The 25,228-nt window shown below is 18.1% G+C and overlaps 5 protein-coding genes and 1 pseudogene across 6 annotated transcripts; all 6 read left to right on the plus strand.

Moving 5' to 3' along the window:
- Positions 1–1,706: 1,706 nt before the first annotated feature.
- Positions 1,707–2,674, plus strand: PmUG01_00046400 (fam-l protein; the record flags this gene model as incomplete). Its single annotated transcript, XM_029003722.1, has 2 exons — positions 1,707–1,793; positions 1,922–2,674. The coding sequence occupies 2 exons, from the start codon at positions 1,707–1,709 to the stop codon at positions 2,672–2,674; spliced, it is 840 nt and encodes a 279-aa protein (XP_028859003.1).
- Positions 2,675–7,007: 4,333 nt separating this feature from the next.
- Positions 7,008–7,778, plus strand: PmUG01_00046500 (Plasmodium exported protein, unknown function; the record flags this gene model as incomplete). The annotated part of the gene is made up of 2 exons (XM_029003733.1): positions 7,008–7,094; positions 7,233–7,778. The coding sequence occupies 2 exons, from the start codon at positions 7,008–7,010 to the stop codon at positions 7,776–7,778; spliced, it is 633 nt and encodes a 210-aa protein (XP_028859004.1).
- Positions 7,779–11,452: 3,674 nt separating this feature from the next.
- Positions 11,453–12,344, plus strand: PmUG01_00046600 (Plasmodium exported protein, unknown function; the record flags this gene model as incomplete). The annotated part of the gene is made up of 2 exons (XM_029003744.1): positions 11,453–11,527; positions 11,679–12,344. The coding sequence occupies 2 exons, from the start codon at positions 11,453–11,455 to the stop codon at positions 12,342–12,344; spliced, it is 741 nt and encodes a 246-aa protein (XP_028859005.1).
- A 1,933-nt stretch (positions 12,345–14,277) lies between these two features.
- Positions 14,278–14,871, plus strand: PmUG01_00046700 (annotated as a pseudogene). Its single transcript has one exon. A coding segment is annotated over exon 1 (594 nt).
- A 3,111-nt stretch (positions 14,872–17,982) lies between these two features.
- PmUG01_00046800 (fam-l protein) lies at positions 17,983–18,946 on the plus strand (the record flags this gene model as incomplete). Its single annotated transcript, XM_029003755.1, has 2 exons — positions 17,983–18,069; positions 18,197–18,946. 2 exons carry the CDS (start codon positions 17,983–17,985, stop codon positions 18,944–18,946), a joined length of 837 nt encoding a protein of 278 aa, XP_028859006.1.
- A 3,498-nt stretch (positions 18,947–22,444) lies between these two features.
- On the plus strand, positions 22,445–23,339 carry PmUG01_00046900 (fam-m protein; the record flags this gene model as incomplete). The annotated part of the gene is made up of 2 exons (XM_029003766.1): positions 22,445–22,507; positions 22,659–23,339. The coding sequence occupies 2 exons, from the start codon at positions 22,445–22,447 to the stop codon at positions 23,337–23,339; spliced, it is 744 nt and encodes a 247-aa protein (XP_028859007.1).
- Between the last annotated feature and the right edge of the window lie 1,889 nt (positions 23,340–25,228).

A 25,228-nucleotide genomic window follows, 5' to 3' on the forward strand; every position in this document is an offset into this window, starting at 1 on the left:
GAAAGCGTATTTATAGATTAATTTTTAGAGAAAATAAATTACATAGTTTATTTATATTTATATTTTTGTAAATATAAAAAATAGGTTATATTAAAAATAGGTTATCATATTCTTTATGTAGTAATATTACTTGTAAAAAACAAAGACAAAAAAATTGTGCGAAAAACTAAATGAAGCTAAATAAGATTCTTTATCATTCTTGTAAGAAATAGATTAGATATACATTAAAATAATACAAATATAATTATGCAAATTTATATAATTTAAAAATAATGTTATAAATTTAGCTATTTGTTTTCTTTTTTAAATTTTTAATTATAATTCGAAAAAAATACTTATTAAGGAGAATATTATAATGTTATATTTTACAGGATTAATATAATTTTTGGTATATATACAATAATTTTAAAATTATCATTCTCTTCGAAAAATCATAGAACGAACAACATATTGTAGGAATAATATATTTATGATTTTAATAGTATTTTTAATAAAATATTATTCACTTATATATTTACGTCGATCGATTATGCATCGCCAAAAAAATATGTTCCTTATATTATGTATCTTTAAAAGAATAAATAAAAAATATGTATATTCTTTCTAAAATTATAAGCAAAAAATTACAAAACCATATATATTAGTAAAATATATTGTTATTCATTTTCATTTCTTATGTATATATTACATCATGCATATACTATACTTATTTGTAATTTTACTTCATTTTATATATTTTTAAATTAACGAAATTATTTGTAATATTTCTATACCATTTCTGATTCTAGTTTCTTTTTTTTCTTTTTTCTTTTATTCTTATTTAATATTTTTTCTAAATATATATAAATAATTAATAGAGAAATAAAAAATTATGTAAATGAATGTAGGGATTTTTAATTCAGAAACGGCGATATAAATTAAACTTAATTAAAAGGAGAAATATTAAAAAATTATAGTAAAACAATAGAATATTATTTTTTTTTTGTTTTTAGAATATATATTTCTTCATATATTATGTATATCCTTAGATATTTCACTTAAAAAAAAAAAATTATACACTAAAAAAAATTGAGTCCGCTTAGGGAGGAATTGATGAATATTTTTTATAATTAAATTAAGAAAAATATTTTTTTCTTTTATTATTACTACTATTGTATTATTATAATATAATTAATATTTCAATAAAAATTAGTACTTTTCCCTAAATAAATATTTATAAAATTTGAATTAAGTATGGTATAGCATTCTTAACATTAGTAATTATTATTTTAATATATACAGGAATATATAATGTATGTATTCTCTATATTCTATATTCTATATAAAATAAATATTCAAATATAAAAAGTATTTACGTATTTATATAAGAATTTATTGTAAAAATGACTAATAAAATATAACTAATTTACTATATTTAATAAGTAGATTATATATTATAAATATTAATTAGTTAATTCAAATTATTTAATTTTAAAAAAAGTTCTTTTTTTTTTAATTAAGATTATGATAAATATAATATGTTTGAAATTTATTTTTCATCATAGATGCTTTGAAGAGTGTTATAGTTATGTATATTTTTTACGTACTTAAGAAGCAATGATAAAAAAAAAATTTTAAAAAGAATTTTGCTTTTTATTATTAGATGTATATTATAATATTATTAACTTCTTTATATTGATTATATTGTAATACTAAGTGTCTATATTATGGGGAAAAAACAAAAGACAATCATATTTATTAATTTTTTGGGGTTCATCTTTTTATCTTGGATATGTCATTTTTACATTGATGTTGTATGATAAAATTATTTAAGGATATTTGAAATACTAATATTTTTCTGTTTTTTTTTTTTAATACTTTTTTTTTTTCCTCTAACTTATTTATATTATTAAATAACAAATATTTACAATTATTTTTTTAGAGCATGTTCAATATTTCACTGCATAATTACTGCGAGCTTAAGAAAATACTAAAAATAAGGAATTATAGATTACTAGGAAAGTATAAACATAATATGGATTTAAATTTTATATGTACAAAAGAAGAAATACCAAATATTGGATTAAATAATAGAAAAAATATATGTAATAATGAAGAAAGTGTGAAAACAAAAATGAAGCAGTCAAATGGAAGTTCACCAGGAAATACAAGATGTCATAAAAAACATATGAAACATAAAACTTGTACATTTGAAACAAAAAAATATTCTCATTTGGAAAGAAAGATATTCAAGGAACTTGATTATCAGGATTTTCTTAAAAACAACAGAACAATTAGTGATAAGTTGTACAAAAAAATAATAATTAAAAAATACAGATTACGGTTTGCTTTGCCTTTAGTATTGTTTTTCTTGTTCTCATTAGGATTAATATTAGATTTTTCTTGTAATTGTGGCCTTAGGAGGGGGTTATATAAGTTATTGAGTTTTTCATTAAGTCCGTTAATAATGGGAAATTTTCACACTTATTTGAAGGACAATGTAGACTCGTTTTTCAAGTATTCAGTACCAAAAAGTAGTGGAAATGGTACTACTTATTTTTATATAACACCGTTTTTTGATTTTCTAATATATTGCGTACTCTGTTTTATATTTGGTATAACTCTTATATCAGGAATTATTTATTACCATAACAAAGTTAAAAAATTTGATAAAATTAAATATAAGAAAAGGTAAAATTTGTTATAACAGATATCTTTCGACTTACGAAGAAGTCATTAATATGAAGAAAAAAATGTAATATCTTGAATTTTTACACTTATCAAACATATATATAATTTGATGTTTTTTTGTAAATTTACCTATATACATATGATTTTTCTGATACACTACAATAAAAAAATTAAATTTTTAGTTTTTTTAACGTTGTAATTGTTTTAATATTTTTTAAATTTCATTATAATGAATGATTTTGGATCATGTATATATTAGAGTTTCATAAATGCATTTTTGCATTTAAGTAGAACTATATGAAAAATATATGTTTGAGAGTTAAGTAAATATACAACAATGCTACATATATAATTTTACTAAAGTGTGATAATTTATATTTGAAATAAAAAATGGAAACTTTTATTACACGTATGCTGTTCTAGTCTAAAATAATTGTTTTTTTTTTTTTATGATATATAGAAAATGTGTTATTAGTTTAAAATTAATAACAAATGTGTCTTTTTCTGTATATAATGTAAGGAATATAATATATTTGTTGTACTGATATGTATGTATATATATATATATATATACTAAAGAATAAACATAATATTTATTATATAACATATTTTTAATACGAAATATGTTATTAGATATATTTTTAAAAATTTTTTTAATGTACTAATAGTTTTTTTTGCATGATATAAATATAAAGTTATATAGATACAATAAAAATATATCATAATTAGGAATAAATCAATTATAATTATTTAAGAATTCTCAAATTATGTATCCTTTTAAGCTAATGAATGGTTAAAATAATATATAATTGTTATATTAATTCATTTTTGAAAAAATGTATTAAATGTTTGCTATATTGAAATTATATAAGTAAATAAATGAAATATGCATATTATTATATTATTAAAAGATAAAATTAATGGATTAAATATAATCATATATTAATATATTTTATGTATAAATTTTATTTTTTTTTTATAATATATAATAATTTAAAAATTTTTACTTATATATATAATAATTATATTATCTTTAATGGTAACGAAAATAATTATATCTTTACTATTAATATAATAATGTGTTGGTATTTTTTTATATATTTATGCTATTTATTATATTTATACAAAAATATATTAATTTCTATGTTACTGTACTAAAATTGTATAGAATTATAATATTTTATAAAGGAAATTTCTATTTCTTTTATGTTTATAACACACGTTAAGTGAAATAAAAGTTAAAAAATGAAATTTTTTTTTTTTATTGTAATTAATAAGTAACTAATGATATTTTTTGTTGTTAGATAAGTTTTATGAAGTTATCTTTAGATAATTGTTTTAATTTTATTATGAGGCATGATTAAATAAGTGAATTATATAATGTTTCCCATGAAAAATTTTGCTCGTTATATTAATGAAAAAGTTTCATTTATTAAATAAGCTTTTTTAAAGATTTAAATGATAATTATTATATAACATTAATATACATTTTAGTTATTACACTTTCTTACATTTAAATAGTATTTTTAGTCAATAAAATTATGCATGCATATATTTTTTTTATTTTAAATGTACTTTAAGAACGTAGAGAATATACGACTAGTGTATACGTATAATCAACATGTGTTGAATGAAAATATTGCTAATAAGAACTTTAATAAAGAAAAAATTTTTAATTTAACATGGCAAGAATTTTTAATTTGTATTAATATTTAAGTTACCATTGAAAAAATATTAGAGCTGCAGTTACACATATTATAATTAAATTATAAAATAAAATATATTTATTAAATATTCATTATGATCTGCAAATAAGCTTAATTGAATTTAATAAATGTACTGCATCATTGAAAACGAAAATATTTTATAACATTATTATTTTTATAATATTAATAATATTTAAATGAATTTTATTATTATTGTTCAAGATAAAAAATAGAACATCTAATTATATTTGATTTTGAAATTTTATATGATGTAAAGTAATATAAATTTTAATATTAAATTATAAGTAATATATTTTTAAAAAATAAAGTAAAGTGTGATATTATGATAATTTAATATGAAATAAGCAATTTATATTTTAGTTGGGGAATGAGAATTGAAGTTAAAACATTAAAATTTTATGATCGTAGTAATTGAAGTATATTTTAAATTTTGTTCTATATGATTACATAATCTATTTTTTTATATATGATTCAGTGTGAATTTATAAAAAATAACATAATCGCTACTCAGTATATTTAATGTAATTCAATAAATAAAAATAATTAGTTCTCATATACATCTGAATAATATAAGGTAATTATAAAATAAAGTTGTTAAGTACGAAACATAATTTTAACTTATGTGTATGAAAATACAATATTGCACTGTCTTATAAGTACTACTATAAGAAATAAAAAAAATTAAAAAGAATATAAAAAAAATGAAAAATTGAAAGTTCAGTTCATATGCATACGTTAATGCACGCGAGAAAAATTTATTCAATTATATGTAATATTATATATTTATTACGTAATCATTACTTAATCATGGTAATGTATATTCATGTTTAAATATAACATCTAAGAAGTAAAATTACTTGAAATTTAATTACATAATAAATTAGATATAATATATATATAAAAGAAAGAAAATAGCTTATATATTTTAATAAATTCTAAGTTTAATGTACGTAAAACATAAGTATTCAGAATCATTTTATAGTATAAGGAATATATACATTTAAAATGTATCTCATAATGCAATACAATATGCAAATTTTTACTAATTATTAAAATAGTTTGAGGATTATCCTTATAAAAATGCATGTTTTGAATGAATCCAAATATATGGTGACTATATATTGAAATATAGAAAGTAAACAAAATATATACCTATCTAACTCATAAAATAACTATATATAACTAATGTTATAGAATAATAATTTTATTTTATTAATTACCGTGTTATTATTTTTGTAATTCATTTATTGTAGCTTAAATGTAATCGTATCCTTTTTACTCTTTTGTTTATTAATTTTTTTTTAAGAAACTACTAAGTTTTTCATGTATTATTAAAAAAATATTTTGTTCTTATTATATATTAAACATTTTACTCGTATTTTTTATAATAATGAACAATAATATTAGGATTTACATTATTATATTTACTAAATGAATTTCCAAAAACAATATTAACTTGATAATGAATTTCTTTTTCTTTAAATATTTTAGTCATAGTATGTTTTTATAAGGAACCAAGTAATTAACTATGAATTTGTCGAACGTTTTTCATAATAAAAAATAATTAATGATAATTATTGTGGAGATTCTTATTATTTTATTATATACATTAACAGAAAAAATTATATATATAAATTTTATTTTTAGAGATATACAGAATGAAATTTTTTTGAAGTTATTGTTATTACATGCAGAAGATTATTAATTTATTTTAGGATATATTTATTTTTATATACATAAATATAAATATTAATTTTTGTTTTATGAATATTTTGTAAAAATATTGTGAATTAATAAATTGATAATATATTATTGAGTATTATTAAAATGTATTACAAAAAATAAACAATATGTTTTATATATTTATGAGAAAAGAATAACTATTATTGTTTAAACGTTTTATATTATAGAAATTTTCAGAAATTATGTAATACGAAAAAAAATATTTAGAATAATATATTATATTTTATGCATATATTAATTTAAATATAATTATTTCGGAATAACTTATAGTTTTTTAAAATGGAAAATTGTTTTTTTAAATATTAATTTTTAATTATTATTTTATATTAACTACCCTCAATTATATGAGTGAACAACTATATGACAGAGTTTGTATAAATTAGCAAGACTAGTTCAATATATATTTAAAATTTATAATTAAAACATTAATGCATATTATTATTTAGTCTCCACATTATATATGTTTGATATGATAAATAGAAACAATATTTAAAAATATGTCGAAATAAATGCTTTTATTTTATTTTTTCATTATTCCATATAATACGTTAATAGTTACTATAGTGTTAAATAATTCATTTTTATATTTTGGATATTTAAGTTAAAATACTAATTATATTATTATATTTTGAGATACTTTATTATAAAAAACATAATGATAAATATTTTAAGTTATTTTTTTAAATTAAATTTTTTTATACTATGCAATATATTATCCTCACATTTTAGTGAGAATTTATGAAAATATATGAAATGTTGAAATAAAATTAAAATATTGAAAGTAGCATCCTTCTATATTTGGTGTATATTACAGCATTGCTAATTATTTTTCATTCTGAATATATTCAAATATTAAGAAAATGTATCATGGAGCAAAATTTTGTGAAATATTTATTAATTAAAACTGCTGTATTTATCCTTTTATTTTGGATATGTCATTTTAACAATGACATGGTATGATTATATTATTTAATTATATTTGTATTTTCCATATTTTTCAAATTTTATATTTATTAATTCTTTTTTTAAGCAAGATATTGCATATTTTTTTAAATAACAAATATATATTTTTTTTTTTTGAGCCCTTATCAGAGATCCACATATGATAATAGCAAATTTATTATAAAATTAGATGTGAGTTTGTCTCGAATGATGGCGGCACATAAAAAGGAAAATCATTCAAATATTAAATGTATAAAGAAGGAAATGAAAAATAATGGAGAATACAAAAAAAAGGAATCATCTATTACTAACACGGCAATCACAGTAAAAAATAGAAAGCTAGACAAAATATATTATAAAAATTTAGTTAGTTATATGGCAAATGCTGATTTTAAGTATTTAAGAAAAAGTATGAAAAAAAAAGTATTTCAGATTTGTGTTTTAGCTAGCTTCCATATATTATTTGGAATACTATTAATTGTTTTAGAAAAATTAAATTATTTAAATGTTTTAAAGTTATTTGATCCTTTACATTTATCAACTCTAGGATTTGTGATATTCATGTATATAGTTATACTAAGTATGTTTTATTTTTACAAAAAATTTCAAACATATACAAAGTTAACACGCATAAAAGATGATATATATAATACGGCATATCCTTCTTTCCGTAAAGTAGTCTTTTATAAAGATTAATATCTATACGTTCCCATTTTATATACACAAATAATAAGTATACATTTAATTGCTTATATTTAAACGATACTTCTTCTCTTAGCTGACCATTTTGATATGCAATAAAAAAAATAAACGCTACTATTTGCTTTGTTGATTTAAATGTTATAATTTCCTTTTCTTTGCTTATTACATTATTTTTAATCTTTAATAAATTATTTTGTTTTACGTATATATTTTTGTATATAACTATATTTTTATGAAAAATACTATATGTGCTTAAAAATTAATACAGATAATAACAGTTTATATTATTTTGTTGACATCATGTGTGAATTTTGTTTCTTACTGTAAAATATAGTGTTCATAATTTTCTATCTTGTATTCAACTAAATAAATGTTTGGTGAGGAAATTAAAATAGTGTATTATTTGTATCAAATTAAAAGTAAATGTGTCTTTTGATTAATATGAAAAATCAAGAAATTTGAATGTAGTTATATAGTTATAACTTTTATTTTGTTTAAATGAACAAAACTAATTAATTATAGGTTCCATAGAGTTAATTTTTTATGTCTAAATTGACATGTAATATAAAGATACTTTGTGTAAGCTAAAAATAAATTTTCAAAAAGGAAACCATTGAAACATAATAAATTATTTTATGTGATAATTTTAAAATAATATATATGGTAATTACTTTTAATTATTTTTTTTTTTTTTTGATGTTTTTTTATTATGATGAAATAATTTGTTTAATTAATACTTAATATTTTATAAAAGTATAAAAAGGCGTAAATTATTTTTAGGATATTTTATAGTAGTATATAAATTTAAACAGCTTTTCTCTTTTTATTAACAATTTTATTGTGATATAAACTCTAATTTTCTTATTAATATTATTAATATTTACACATTATTATTACATACATTATATAGTTAATATTACTTTCTATTATATAATATAACATACAATTTTTTATTTTTAGATGGATTTGAATGAGTTCGCTTAAAGCATATATACATAAAAAAAGACCAAAATATTTAGTAAATAAAATATCTTATTTTACATATATTAGTTCTACTTGTTACATGTATTTAATGAATCATTAATTTTATGATGGTCTAATTTAGTAAAGTTTTTTTTTTTTGATTAACATTATATTGAATAATTATATATAAAACAGTATAAACTATGAATTTGTTAAATATTTTTTAGCCATAGGAAATTGAGACATAAAATAGGTACCAATTATATACTATAGTTAAATGAAAAATATGTCACTGTAAGAAAAATTGCAGATGAATCCTGAAATGATAAATTTTAATAAAATTATTAGCAGTAATAAAGTAATGGACAAGAAGAAATTTCTGTACAGTAAAGATCATTCTAAAAATGTTACTTAAAGAAACAGTAATATAATAACATTTTGAATTTAAATATATATGTTATGACATCATATTATTTTAAACTAAATTATAAAATAAAAAAAGCTATACTCCACCGTTATATAATATTAATAACGGTATATATTAGAAAAAACATGAACTACTATTATAAAGGTTTTAATTAAGATAAATGAATACTATAAATGATACCATATTAAAAAGATATAAAAAAATTAATGGATTAATATATACATATATATATATTAATTAAAATATTTTCCTATATACAAAAAATACATATGAATAAATATTTATAAATTAAACCTATTAATGTGTGATATATCCTTTTATTCAATGGAAGAATATTTATTTAGCTAAAAATTGAAATTTTTTTATAGATGATATTTCCATTTGGATGAAAATGTATAATTAATTATGATTGATATAAATGTTTTTAATAATCATAACATTAAAAATAAAATTTAGGAGAAAAAGGAATGATCCTTAAAATGTCAAACCATATACTTGACATGATAATTTAAAAACTATTGATTAGATAAAAGATTATAGTTTTATCTAACTTCTTTGATTAAGTAATCTGAATAAGATATAGTATTAATAAATAAGGTAATACGTTATATTTTTTATATAAATTAAAATATGCAATATATGATAACGTAAGAATCTCTCGAAGGTGTAGGACTAATTATCTTACTAATATTCATTATAACTATATTTATAATAGATTTATATATTATATAATTATGAAATCGCGAAATATATAAATACCTTATTTTAATACTGTTTCTCTTAGAGTAATACTATATATAGCGCTTATAATTAAATTATTTTTTTTATATTGTTTTTATATAAACTATTTTTTTTAAGGAGATTAATTTAATTAAAAAAATTAGTAACAATTTATTATTTATATTATTAAAATAATATATTTAATATTTAATAATTTCATAATTAACTCAAGACTATAAGTGAAAAGAACAGAAACGAATAAAAATATTGATATACACATATATGTAATTTTCTAAGCATATTTCAATATAGCGTCTCATTTATTTTATATACATTACATAAATAATGGTTATACTTAAATATGTTAATTTGGGTAGAATTTATTTATAAATTAATAAAAAATAATTAACAAGTTTTTTCCTTTTTTAAAATTTTCGGAAAAAAATTAATATGTTAAAAATTTTTATATGTTTTATTGTATAATATACTATATAATAACTTATAGAACGTTTTAAATGTAAATTATTATACATTTTTTTTTTACGTTATATATTTTTGGAATTTCCCATTGAATTATCTAAATTACTAAGAAGAATTTTTTGCTAAATACGTTTTTATATTTTTTTTATTAACGCTAATATTTCCGCAAAATTTTTAAATATATAATATTTTAATATAACTAAAAAAAATATATTTATAAATAACTGAATAATCACAGTTAGTGCATACATTATTGGTAATGATAAATAAAATACATTTTTTTAAATTATATATAAATTACTGTATATTTCTTTTATTAATATGTTACAAATGTTTAAATTCAGCAATTTGGATTGTGTTATTTAAATACCAAAATTTTGTATCTGAATTACATCTTGCAATCTTATTTTTACGAAAAGAATGTTTAACCTTTTTACATATGCAAAGGCGTTTATCATATCTTGGATCATAATTTATACGATAAAAAAAAAATTGTATTTTTTTATTTTTTCCTTACATTACTGTCATTGTAATTATATATTATATGTGAAATTTACGGTTTTTAAATAAAAAATATGTAAAAATTACTGATGTTATTTACAGGATTTTTATCAAAATAATAATAATTATATTAATGTTATGTGATAATATATTTATTCTTATCACATAAACTGTTTTGTTTTATATATAAATTAAAATCATAAGGAAACCAAAAATTTATTTTATTTTTTTTGAAATGTATTAACAATGAAATTTAGTATTACTCTATTAAAAAGCTAAAATGTAAATATATTTTCAACATTTATTAATAAAATTAGGGCTACTAAAAATTATTATAATTAATGTTTATTTTTTAATAAATAAATTTATTGAAATATTTACTAAAATTTTTTTTATATTATTTTTTTTTAAAATTTCTATTTTTATTTTTTTTTTTCTGAATTTATTACTCTTTCAATGCATAGAATCAAATAACAAAGGAAATGAAAAAATATTTTTATTAGGATTTTGTAAATATATTGTAAATTATTTACATGTTTAAAGACATTAAACAAAATAATTTTGGAATGAATATAAAATGATATCTTTTATTATAGTTAAAAATATTATACTTATATTTTTGGTTTGGATATATTTTTATTTCTGTGATGCGGTATAATTATAACATTGCAGAAAATTTTCTCCATTTTTTATGATGATTCATGTTATATATACACATATATCAACTGAAACAAAATATTTACTTTGTGCGTAGAAAAATATATCAAACTATAAAAAATTAAAACATTTTATTTTCTTTGTAGCATAACTTTGGTCAAATTTTAGGTATGAAAACTATTCAAAATATATCATTATATTCAAGAACATATAGATTATTATCAAAATTTAACAATGAAAAAATAAAGGTTTCATTAGAACGTAACTTACATAGAAATGGATATAACGATATAAAAAAAAAAAAAAAAAATTGTCAATTAAAAAATTATGGTAATAGTACTGGAGCGGAATACAATGGAAAGGGCAGTACTAAAAATAATTCAGGATTTGAGGAAAAAAAATTACTGAGGAAGAGCATATATGTATTATGTAAACCATTTGTAGAAATAGATAAAATATTTGAAAAATTAATTTATAAAGGATTTATTGCAATATATGAATATAGGAAATGTACAGATTCTATCCAAAAAAAAAATTTGAAATTTTCAGCGTGTAAGAGTGCTGTTTTAACTTTTGCTATACCGTCAATAATTTTTGTTACAGTACTTTCATTACTTTTGTTAGTTTGTCCTCCGCTAGGTAATCTAGTGTTGGGGGAAAGTAGTCAATCTTTTCAAGGATTTATGACAAAATCTGAAATGCAAGCTTTTTTATTGTCGTTATTTATATTAAGTATCACCATGGTAATCTATATACTGGTAAAATTTATAAATTATGTAATAGAAGTAGGAGGAGATGAAATAGGAAACTAGTTAAAATTAATGCATTGGTTTCAGAAAATTTTTGTTTTTGTAAATAATGAAGATTTACTATTCGCTTAATGAAATTGTGAATTAAATATTTTGTTTTGTTTTGTTTTGTTTTCATTATTATATTAAACTAGCTAGATGTCATGCACTTATACATAACTATAAAAACATACATATTTATTATTTACACTATTTATAGTGTTTCGAAATTTTTTTCCCCATAATAATGTATTCTTTTGAATGAATTTAATACTATCATTTGGTGCAATTACATAAATGTATATACATATAAAAGCATGAAATAAAAAAATTATTACCTTATTTTATGCAGTGTTGCATAGTAATATGTGTTATATAATATATTTAAAATTATTATAATTCTTTTCTCTTATTTTCAATTAATGATTTTTTATAGCAGTAACTTAATTAGATATATTAGTACCAATTAATTATTTATAATTAAAATAATTTATTTAATATATAATATTTTTATAATTAGCTGAAGTCATCAAATGCTAAAAATAGGAATGGATGAAAATATTGGGATATTAGTTTTTCTTCTTTTACTTATAAAATTATTAAAAGGGATATTTTATATAGCTTGAATTAGTTTTTCTAAAATTATTTAATGTAAAATTATTTTATATTGGAATTTATTTTTAAATTTCATAATTGGTAAGTATATTTTTTAATTAAATTTACTTTTATATTTTTCTTTTCTCTTATTTTTTTAATATTATTATTTTTTTATAACTTATAAGTTTGCATTATTTTAACAAGATATAAAAAATTATATAAATAAGTGAACTCATATAGTGTATTAATTTTTAACAATAATAAATAATATATATATTTTATAATTATATAAAAATTATCATGTAATACTAATAATAAAATGGCGAAAACCTATAAAACAGATAATTTTGAGTTTTCTTCTTAAAATGCAAAAGTTTGTATGTTAATTCAATCCTCCAATGAAACTTCTACAATAAAAATGCATGAACATTATAAAAATTCAAGTATATATCAGATGCAACTTTATAATTTTTACTATAACAAAAATATGTAGTTTCTTCTTTTTTTTTCAGTATATTAAAGGAATTATATTCTATATAGTAATTTAAGATCTTTTAATAAGTGCACAAAACTACGTTTATTTATACGAATCTAGACACTTCAATTGCTATATTTTCGATGTATATTAATGTGATCATTTATATAGCGGATTTTTTATATCTTATATATAAAACGAAAATTTTAAGAATCGGAGAAATATTTTTTTTTTTCTTAAGATAATTAACAGCAGCATTTAATATTTGTTCTATAAGACGAATCAGAATAGTGTATATATATATTAGTAGATTTAGGAATAAAATTAATTCTAGCACATTTATTTTAATTGATGTTTTTTTATAAATAAAATCAATGGAGTTATTTAGAAATGCCTTTATAGTGTTGACATTTCTCTATTATTAATATTTGTGTTTTATTTAAAAAATTTGATACTATTTAAGGAAAAGAAATATGATAAATTAAAATAACAAATGAAAAGAGAATATTTTTCAACGACGTTTCTCGAATATGAAGCCTATTTTCTTACATGTATAAATATATTATAACAATTAATCATGAAAAAATGAAGGGGAATAGTAACTATTTTATTTCCGTTAAAACCATAATATTTATCATTTTTAATTTCATTCTCTCTTATGTTAATAATTTGGTATCACTATTACATTCTAGATAATTTCATTTATATTTTTAATATTTTACGTTATATATGTATGTATATATATATATATATATGTATTTAACGGAAATTTTTCTTTAAGTGTAAGAAAACATATCACGTTAAATACAACATGAATATATTTTTTTTTTTCTGTAGTGTCATTCTGATAAATCTTTATACTATAGAAACTGTATAAGTAGCATGTTAAATTCAAGAAATAATAGAATATTATCAAAAGTTAAGAATAAAACAATCAATTTGGGATTCAAATATAAATTAGACCTAAAGAAAAATTATTATTTAGAAAATAAGAAATACGTTGGTGAATCAGATTGTGGTGAAAGAAGTGCATCCAAAAAAAAATGTAGTTCAAAATTTTCAGACAAAGCATTAGTTAAGAAATATATGTCTTTTATATGTAAGCCATATACAGCAATAGATGCTTTTTTTGAAAAACTATTATACAGGGTATTTTGTACTATATATATATATAGGAAATGTACAGATCATACGCAGAAAAAAAGTTTAAAACGTTCTGTATTTATAAAAACAGCTTTGATATTTTCTCTACCAGCAATACTTTTTTTAACAGCAATGGTACTATATATTTTATCACAATTTTTCTCTGACACGTGGAAGGAACTTATTACATTACAAGGTACAAATAGTTTTTTAGGTTGGATACGTGAAAAATCACAGTTCATTGCATTATTATTATCCATTTTAAGTGTTTCAGTGATTATTTATACTCTGGTAAAATTCTTAAAATATGTAATTGAAGTGAGGAAAAATGAAGTTAAATCTTAGTTATAATAAATATAATTATCTAAAAAAACGCGCTTTTCATTGAACTACTAAAAATTTGCTTTATGTTTAAGAAAATTATATGCTTGAAAAAGTGTCAAGTTTTATACAAAATATATTATAATGAAATCTATATAATATAAAAATATATGTTGGTATACAAGAGTAAGAAACGCCAAATATATTTATATAGTAATCATTTATAATAGTTTTTTTATTTTTATACTTTTGTTTATCTTATCATCAGTTTCTCTATGATAATTTAATACTCTAATTTAGGATATATATATATATATATATTAATATCTTATGCTTCATAAAAATGTGAGAGTAAAATTTTCAATATTCACAATATAACGTTTGTTATATGAACAATTATATGTATACACGATTTATATAAATAAATATTATAATAAAAAAAGAATTATTTAATTTAACATATAAAATATTCTCTACTTCAACTTGACTTATGTAGCGAGGTGATTTATATTTTTATGAATCATGCATTTCATTGTTTTTTTTATAGTTTAATTTAATTATTTGATTGCGTTTTAAGATCTACTTATTATGTTTTACTTTCAAATTATATATATAATGGTGTTTTTCATTTAAGAAAACAAAATTCAATTTTTTTTTTTTTCAAGTCTATTTTTTAATAAAATTTGAACTAAACAAATAATCTTTGTTAAAACAATTATTATAGTAAATGAATATTTAAAATTTACTTTCATGTAATCATTTATTTATCAGTTCCTTAGATTTTTTTGTATAGTTTTTGTGTGACATTTTAAATATATAACATTATTTTATTACTTTTAAGAATGAATTATGAATACCACATTATTAGTTTTAGAATTCGTGAAGCTTTATAATTATGTAAAGAAATCTGCACCGATTTATTATTTTATTATCTTAGGTAATTATTGTATATAAAAAATTTTTATAAACTTTACCTAAATATCTATAAGGAAACAAAATTATACATATCTGTATAAAAAAAAATCCAGTTAGTATAATTATTGAAATAACATTAGTCCAATATTGGATTGTATTATGCTACGATTACACATTTTGTTCTGTCTAAAAAAAAAACTACCCTAGTAAAAATAAATGATGTATTATTAATAATATTCATTTAACCGTTAAATAAAATGTGAATATGTTTTAATTATAAATGTAGTTCTTCTAGTAACATAATTATATATGAATAATTATATATACATTTGTGTTACTTGAAATTTTTGATTTATGTATTTATTTACCTCATGAGTAGAAGTAACTTATGTGCAAAAAGATACATAATTTATATTAAGAAACAGAAATGTTTCTGAAATATATAATCTACCTCTTTTTAATAATATAATATTAAGTAAAAGAAACTTAATCTCATAAGTTAATTCGAATAATGGTTATTGTTCTTTCACTAGTGCTGTAAGAGTTAATATATATTCATTAAAATGTTAATATATTTTTATAAATTTTTTATAAAATAAGAATATATTGCATCGTTCTTGGCTGCATTTATTTATAAGATTCTTACCTTATTAAACGATAATTTTTTAAAAGCGTTTTTCCATAAATTCATTTTGAACTCCAAATTAAAACTAATATTTGATATACTAACCATTCGGTATATATATAATTGAAATAATATTTTTTATTTTATGAAAAATACAAAAAATTTTATTTTTATGCGAAAATATACAGGGACTTAAATATCTTAAGATACATATTTGGAAATATATGCACAAAGTAATTGATCGCTTTGCTAATAAAAAATTTTTAATTTTTAATATTTAATTTTTTATTTAATATTAAAAATATTACATTTTATGAAGATATATACTTTTACATAAATTATACATATTTGTATTTAAGATTTTGGATATGTGTTAATATTATTTTGTAGGAAATATTCAAAATATGTTTTTATATTTATAATTTATATAAGGTACATATGTAGGAAAATAATAATTTTTTTAGTATAATGTTTTTCCAATAAATGATACTATAGTACATATGTTATAATATTGTTACACTAAAGTAATTGTTGATTTAGTTATTCTTTAAATAAATTACTTAAAAATATATAGTTATATGTATACATATAAAAAATAATAATATTAGTGCCAGAAATGACCTATATATAATAAAAATTTTATTTTTAGGATATTGGTACGTTTTAGACAATGATAGATATTTTTTCTTTACTATATTGATATTCTAATAAAAATTTATATTTAATTAAGCAAAAGAAACTAAACAGAAGAATTTTAAAATATTTCATTTACAAATAATATTACAAATTAGAATTAATTAAAAATTATACTTTTTTAATATTATTGTACAAAAATAATTAATTATAATTTATTTACCTTTTAAAAATATTTTTTTTCATAGTTTATTTATTATGTCATAATTTTTATATGTTAAACATATTGTAGACTACAAAAGAATTCATATATTTAATTAGTACTTAAAGATATCATTACAATTTATATATCATAAAAAATTGATTTTTTCATTTAATATTAGAAATATTATATTTTAATACTATTTAATATATTTTGGCTATAATAGTCTGTTTTCAAAATTGGTATGTTAATCAGATTAGAAATATTAATAGGAATACATAATTAAAATTAGCAGTTATTCTATGAATATACGCAACAGTGCATTATTTATATTCCCTACTTTCTTTAATCCATAAAAATTCATTATGTAGATATAATAAAAATGGAATATATATATTATTTTTCTTATTGTGAAAAAAATTAATAAAGAATTATATAATTATTCTGCTGTATTAAATAATTTTTATATTAATTTAGAATATTTATTAATGAATTCAATTTATATAATTTTAATTAAGTTTATTTTTTTATATATAACATTATGATAAAAACACTATTAGTTATTTCTATGGCTATTTTTCCTTATCTCTTTTGTAAAAAAAATTACACTATATAAATATTATAATGACTTTACGAAAAAATAAAAAACAAATTAAATAAAAAATAATAGTGTCTTTTATCATACAACAAATATTGTATTATTGTTAATTTTATTCTTTCTCTTTATATTATCGTTTAAAATTTCTATAACATGGAACACAAAATTAAGTTAATGATATTTATTAAGATTTCTACATTTATATTTTTAAGTTTGATATATCATTTGTGTACTTATATGGTATGATAAAGTTATATACTAATATTTGTATTAACTATGTTTTTAATGTTTTATATATGTTAATACTTTTTTTTATTGTGAAATTATTCATTTGTTTAAATGATAAATTTTTCTTTTGTTTTTTCAGAGTACGCATAACAGATCTTTGGTTAAATTCTACAATCATGATAAAAAATTATTTACAAGAAATTATCGTTTGCTGGAAAAATATAAGAAGAATATGGATGCGGGTATTATATGTTTAAAAGAAGAGATACAAAGTGGAGTGAATGATAAAAATGATATATCTTATTATGAAAAATGCATCTTAGAAAAAAAGAAACAATCCAATGAGAATCTACCGAGAAATGCAAGACGATATAAAAAAAATGTGAAAAATAAATCTTGTATACTTGTAACAAAAAAATGTTCTTATTTAGAAAAAAAAATATTCAAAGAACTGGATTATGTAGATTTTCTTAAAAACAACAGAACAATTAGTGATAAGTTTTATAAAAAAATAATATTTAAAAAACGCAAATTACGATTTTTTTTACCTTTATCTTTATTATTGTTGTTATCTGTATCAATCATATTAGATTATTCTTGTAGTTTGGGACTTGCAAAGGGGTTAATTAGAATAGTGAGCGCATGTTATGGAGGTAAAAAGTGGGTGAGTACATTGGGTGACTGGTTAAAGAAGACATCACCTTTCAATGAGATTTTCAAGGTTATTAAAAGTAATGGTAAGGATGCGAACTTATATGTAACAAGTTTATTTAGAACGTCAATATACTGCATATGCTTCCTCATGTTAGGCATTGCAATTATATTAGGTGTTGTTTATTACCATAAAAAAGTTAAAAAATATGAAAAAATTAAGTTCAGAAAAAGGTAAATGAATAATAATTAATATTTTTCTTTGCGTAATGAAATATTTAATATGAACACTTAACTGTAATACTTGAATTGTAATCATAATATGAATAATCATTGTTGAATAAAGATTATAAGTGTAAATACATATACCTGTTCTAAAGGATACACACCAGTAAAAATAAATCTTATTTTTTTTGTGAATTCTAATATATAATATTTTTTAATTTGTAATTTAAGGTATCGTTTTATCCAAATTGAATATTTCGAATTATTGGATATATTTGTATATTTTCATATATTTGTATGAAAAATATGTCTTTGTGTGTTATAAATAATATTAAGTGGGACAATTTATATAATTTTATTTATTGCTTGTGTTAATTTATATTTTAACTATAAAAACACTTTTTTATATGTTTTCATTTTTCTTTAGTTTTAAATGAATATTTGTTGACATAATTTGAAAAATATTTGATTACAATTAATATAAAAAAAAATATGTCTTGATTTATTTTTATTGACATGATGAAGATGTATTTTGTTTAATTGTAGTACATATATATATATTATAAAAGCAAACATAGTATTCACTATATAAAATAAGTTTTATGATAAATAAACTGTAAAAAATTTACATTGTAAAATTCCTTACAAAGGATTATTATTTTTTATTTTTTTGATATAAAAAATAAAATATAAATTTACAATATAATATCTTTATCAATTTTCAGGTACTTATAATAGTTCAATAACTTATTATTTCTAAATATACACAGTTAAATGAAAATGACCACTATTTAACAATTTATTATTTATCTTAATTGTAAAGTTAATATTATATCTAAAAAATTAATTAAATATAAACTATATGGTAAATTTATAAATACACTATATATATTTTATAATTTTTACAATACTTAAAGTTTAAATTAATGAGTTAAATGTAATCAAATATTAACAAATAATATGCATAAAAAATTTTTTTTTTTCATATTATTAAAATTTTATATACATTCATATCTATAGAAAAAGATAAATTATCATTAGGGATAATAAAAAAGAATATATTTTTTCGTCTTTCATATAATAATCTGTGTTGTTTATTTATATTTCCTCATTTTCTTATGTCTAATAATATATTATGTAAATAGTTAATATTATATTATAGAAGCATAGAAATATATGTAGTTTATATTGAAAATTACTAAATAATTTATATTGGTAACACTTTTTTTCTTAAACAAAATGAAATTAAAAAAAAGTAATTTTTTTTTAAATAATACATATGTACATTTATTTTCTTTTTGGTTACATAGGTTTTAACTAAGTCTGTTAGAAAAATTTCCATATATTTTCGTAGATGTTTTAATTAAATAAGTGTAATGATTTATTATTAAGTATATGAAGAATTTGTAATCGTTAAAAAATAAAAAAATGTTGTAAAATTACTGTTGTGAATGTAAGAATATGTTAATTGCCTTTTATACAATAATTATGAGGGAAAAAATAACAATTACTTTAAATGCTTATATATTTGAAAACTAGGACTAAAAACACAATGCATTAGTAAAAATAATAAATTCAGAAATTAATATTACAAAAAACAATATTGGATCTACAAGTGAATGAAATAATAATAAAACGTTAATACAAATATATATATAAGAGAACATTGCATTTATGTTTTACATATTAAAGAAGTATAAAATTAAATATTATATAAGAATAATAATCTATCTATATGTTATTACTTAATTTAGCAAAAATATAAATAATATAGAAAAGTATAGATTAATTTAAAGAAATTGGAGAAAAAAATATTTAGATATCATGAATGATACTGAATTAGAAAAATTGTATTTTTAAGTAATTGTTTAGCTCCATCATATGCTCTAGTGTAATTATTTTTCGTAACCAATTTTATAATATATTTACATATATGTTTTATATTTCATTTTAAAACTAAGTTTCCTTATATTTTACATGAAAATAGTATCTATTAGAAAAAACGTTAGACGATAAAAGTATGGAAACATATAAGCTAGTTATAAATGAGTCTTATTAAGTTGTACTATGAGTGTATTAATAATGTTAAATTATAAAAATATAATAGTATTAGTATATGTAATATTTTCAACTTATCTCAGTTATTTAATTTTCAATTGTAAGAATAAAAGTTTTTAAAGAGAACAATAATAAAATATTATATATCAGATAATTACAATAATTCTCTGTGCATATCATGTTTTCATAATTATCACTGTTATAGTTATAGTACTTACAAAATATATATATTGGACTACAATATTTTTTTATTGGTAAATATATTTTCAATAAAGCATTTACTGTTTATATGTTTATGCCTATTTATTATATTGATCGTTTAAAATTTGTTCTTGACTTCATTTATCTATAAAAAATATATAAAATATAAAAGCATCCGTCTAAAAATAAAAGTAGAAAAATTACTAAATCATACAATTAAGTAAATTACAGTGCTATCGTTTCTTATTTGTTATGTAGATATTGTAGACTATATATATTATTTTTATTTGTAAATTTATTTCATTTGTAGTATCCTTAGTTTAATGTGAATAATGTAATATCTTTGTAAAAATTTTTTCATTAGGCAATTTTTTTTCTTTTTCTTTATATTATTATATTAATACTTCCAGTAATTATATACATAATTTAAAAAAAATTATAAAACTAAGTACATAAATATAAAGAGTTCTAATTTAAATATAGTGACACAGTTTGATCTTATTTAAAAATTGTAATATTAAAAAATTATTTATAAAAATAAAAAATCAAACCTTATTTGCTTATAGAATACATATATCTTTATATATAAAGTACTGCATATATTTTACATTTTAAAAAATATTATAAAAAAATAAAATATAATTGTTAATTGGAATCTAATGCACTTGTTATAATTAACGCAATGAAAAAAGTTTCTATCATTAAATAATATTATTATTATAATAATATTTTATTTAAAATAAGTATTTTTTTTCAAAAATACAATGTTTGAGAATTTTGAATTATTAATAAGAAAATATCCTTAAATTTGTAATTATTGTTTTAACATACAGAGAGATACATTATATATATATTCTCTACATTCTTTAGATGAATTCAATATTTACATATAATAAGAAATCACAAATATACTTGTTTATGCTGAAATTGATTAAAAAAAGTATATATTAATTAGTGTTATACATTAATTAAATTATAAATTTTAAATATTTATGAATATATTAGAATTACTACATTCTCATAAATGTTCTGTTTTTTTAAAAAATATTATGACAAAAATAATATATTATATTTTTAAAGTAATTTTACTTTGCGTATGTAGAAAAATATAGCATAGTTACATACATTTTATTATGTATTTATGAATAATAAAAATAAATTTTTAAATAAATATAACATCCTTTGTCATTAAGAACATATGTTTATTAGTTTGTTTTCTGTCGAATAAATTAAAATAATAAATATTTATAAAATGCTTCAAAAAATTAAGTTACCCCTATTTATAAAAATTTCTACATATATCCTTTTAACATTGGTATGGAATTTTAACCATGAGCTGTTTCAATTATATATTTTAAAGATATTTACGTTTTTCATATTTGTATTGTTTTATATTTATGTATATGAATTTTTGGTATTAGACTATTTATTCTATTGAATAATAAATATTACCTTACTTTTTTTAGTGTATAATTGATAACCCTCTGGATGAGAACTGTTACTTTCACAGGAAACTAGATGTAAGAAATTATCGATTATTAGGAAAATATAAACAGGATAATGATTCAACAAATGCGTGGTTAAATGAACACTCAAGTAATAATAAAACGAACCAAAAAAGAGATATATCTAATAATAAAAAAGATGCCTATAGAAAATACAAACAATCAATTAAAGATTTGTTAAATAAGGAACAATACTATACTGAAATTGTGGATCATAATTCTAGTATGTTTGATGGAAAACATTTCCATTTTGAAAGAATATGGATTAAGAAAAAAGACTATGATGAATTTCTTGGAAAAAACAGAAAAATTTGTGATATAGCTTTAAAAAAAATAAAATTTAAAAGTTATGGATTTGCAGTTGTTCTATTTTTTATTTTTTTCTTGTTGGGAATAGGAATACCCGGATTATATGGAATAGAGTCTTTGAATGTTAGTTGGGATGATATTAAAACACATAATATCTGGAAAGATTTCAAAGAACCTATAGAAAATATGGTTCCAGAAGCAATAAGACCATATATTCATATAATAACTTTTAGCATACTTATGATTATAATATCAGTAATACTTATAGTAGTGATTTATAAGACATTAAGAAATAAGGAAAAATACCAAAAAATTAAGTTGATGAGAGAGTAAAATGAACAATAAGGAATTTGTATTTTAATATAAATTAATGATTAATAAAAAGTATTATATGTAATATCTTTATTGTTATATACTTTATAGTCATACCTATTATTGATATAATTTTATTAATATACATGTGTATAAAATATTATTTTCATACGAACATTAATAAATTATGTTTTTGCTTTCTTGTAGATTTGAATGTCTTAATAATTTTCATTTTGTATTATAAATTATTGTTTCAATATAATTAAATATTGTTGCCTAATATATATATTTGTGCGTTAAATTTTATTTCTGTTAAAAATGTTTGTATCTAATCAAAATAAACATATAATATTAAAATTAATATAATTTTGTTAATTTTATATTATTATATATATATTAGATTAAAAATAACTGTGTTCTATTTTTTACGTTCTTCAATTCTATAATGCCTATTGGTAGAAGTAATAAGACGAGTACACGGTTGGCTATATTTTAAAAATAAAAATATTCTTATCTTTATTTAATCGAAGTGAATGTATTATGTTACATTATATATATTTTGCTCAGAAGAAAAAAGATAATTTTTTTTATATAGAATAATATTTATTAGAAAAATATTATAAAATATATTTATTACTTAAGACTTTTTAACAAATTTCTTTTTTTTTTTACAGTATAAGTGAGGAATTATAAATATATAATAAAATAATAGTTTTTCTGTATAAAATTATGCGTATGATATGTTATATAATACTTGCTGCCGTAATAATATATCTAACCTTTTTCAAAACTACTTGACGTTATATGTTCATTGTATTCATCTAAGCATTCCCATGAATTTACTATTCTTCGTAATGAATATCATATAAGTGTTCAGATGAGGAAAAGTAGCTTAAACAGAATTACATATTCATAAATGCAACACTACTGAAATAATAATTTTATGTCCTAATAAATTAGAGAGATTATGAAAGTTCAATTATTATTTTAATTGGAATAATTTATAATGTTAGCAGAACAAAAAAAATAAGAAAAATGCTGTAATAGTTGTTAATGTAATTATTGAAAATTTATAAATAATTTCATGTCTTTTAACATGAGTAGTTCTTTTTCTCATGATTGTGATTACTAATGAATTTCTTACAGGAACTTGGATTTATTTAGATTTAAGGGCCTCATGTTCATCATTAAAAAATTGTTAATATGATATACTTTTGCACTTAGTCATAAGTATTTTATAAGTAACATATTCAATTTTAATATTTTGTATTTGAATAAAAGAATTATTGCCATTTTGCACTATACATATATATATATGATTATTTTATAAACAATAACATGTTTCATCATAGATTAGAAGATATTATGTATAAAATGTATTAATGTAACTTTCTCGAAATTATGAAGCATATACAATATATGACAAATTATATAACAGGAGATCTTTTTTTGTATTTTTTGTTTTAATGTAGAAGAAAAAAGCTTACGTTTCGCTATATGAATTATATTGAAAATATAAAATAAATTAGATTAAATAAAAATTTAATATTTAAATTAATATTTTTTATATTTAATGGGGTATAGCTAGTATAAAAATGAAAATAATATTTTGAAAATTGAAATTTATTATTGCTTTATATTTAACTTGTTTTATTATTATACAATAAAATTTTTTATTAAATATAAAGACGTTACAATGGTAAATATATGTGTAATTTATTGAGTTATATTATGCATATATATATAAGAATACAATTGTCTATTAGCATGTATAATTAATAAGAAAATTTAAGGTATTACTGAGATGTTAGAGTATTTGTGTACTATTTTTTAAATTTAAGAATAACATTAATAATTCATACAGATAAATAATTATTTTTTAAGAAAACGCTTCAATATGTTTACAAACA

The sequence above is a fragment of the Plasmodium malariae genome, assembly GCF_900090045.1.
Source record: "Plasmodium malariae genome assembly, contig: PmUG01_00_25, whole genome shotgun sequence".
Taxonomy (NCBI): Eukaryota; Apicomplexa; class Aconoidasida; order Haemosporida; family Plasmodiidae; genus Plasmodium; species Plasmodium malariae.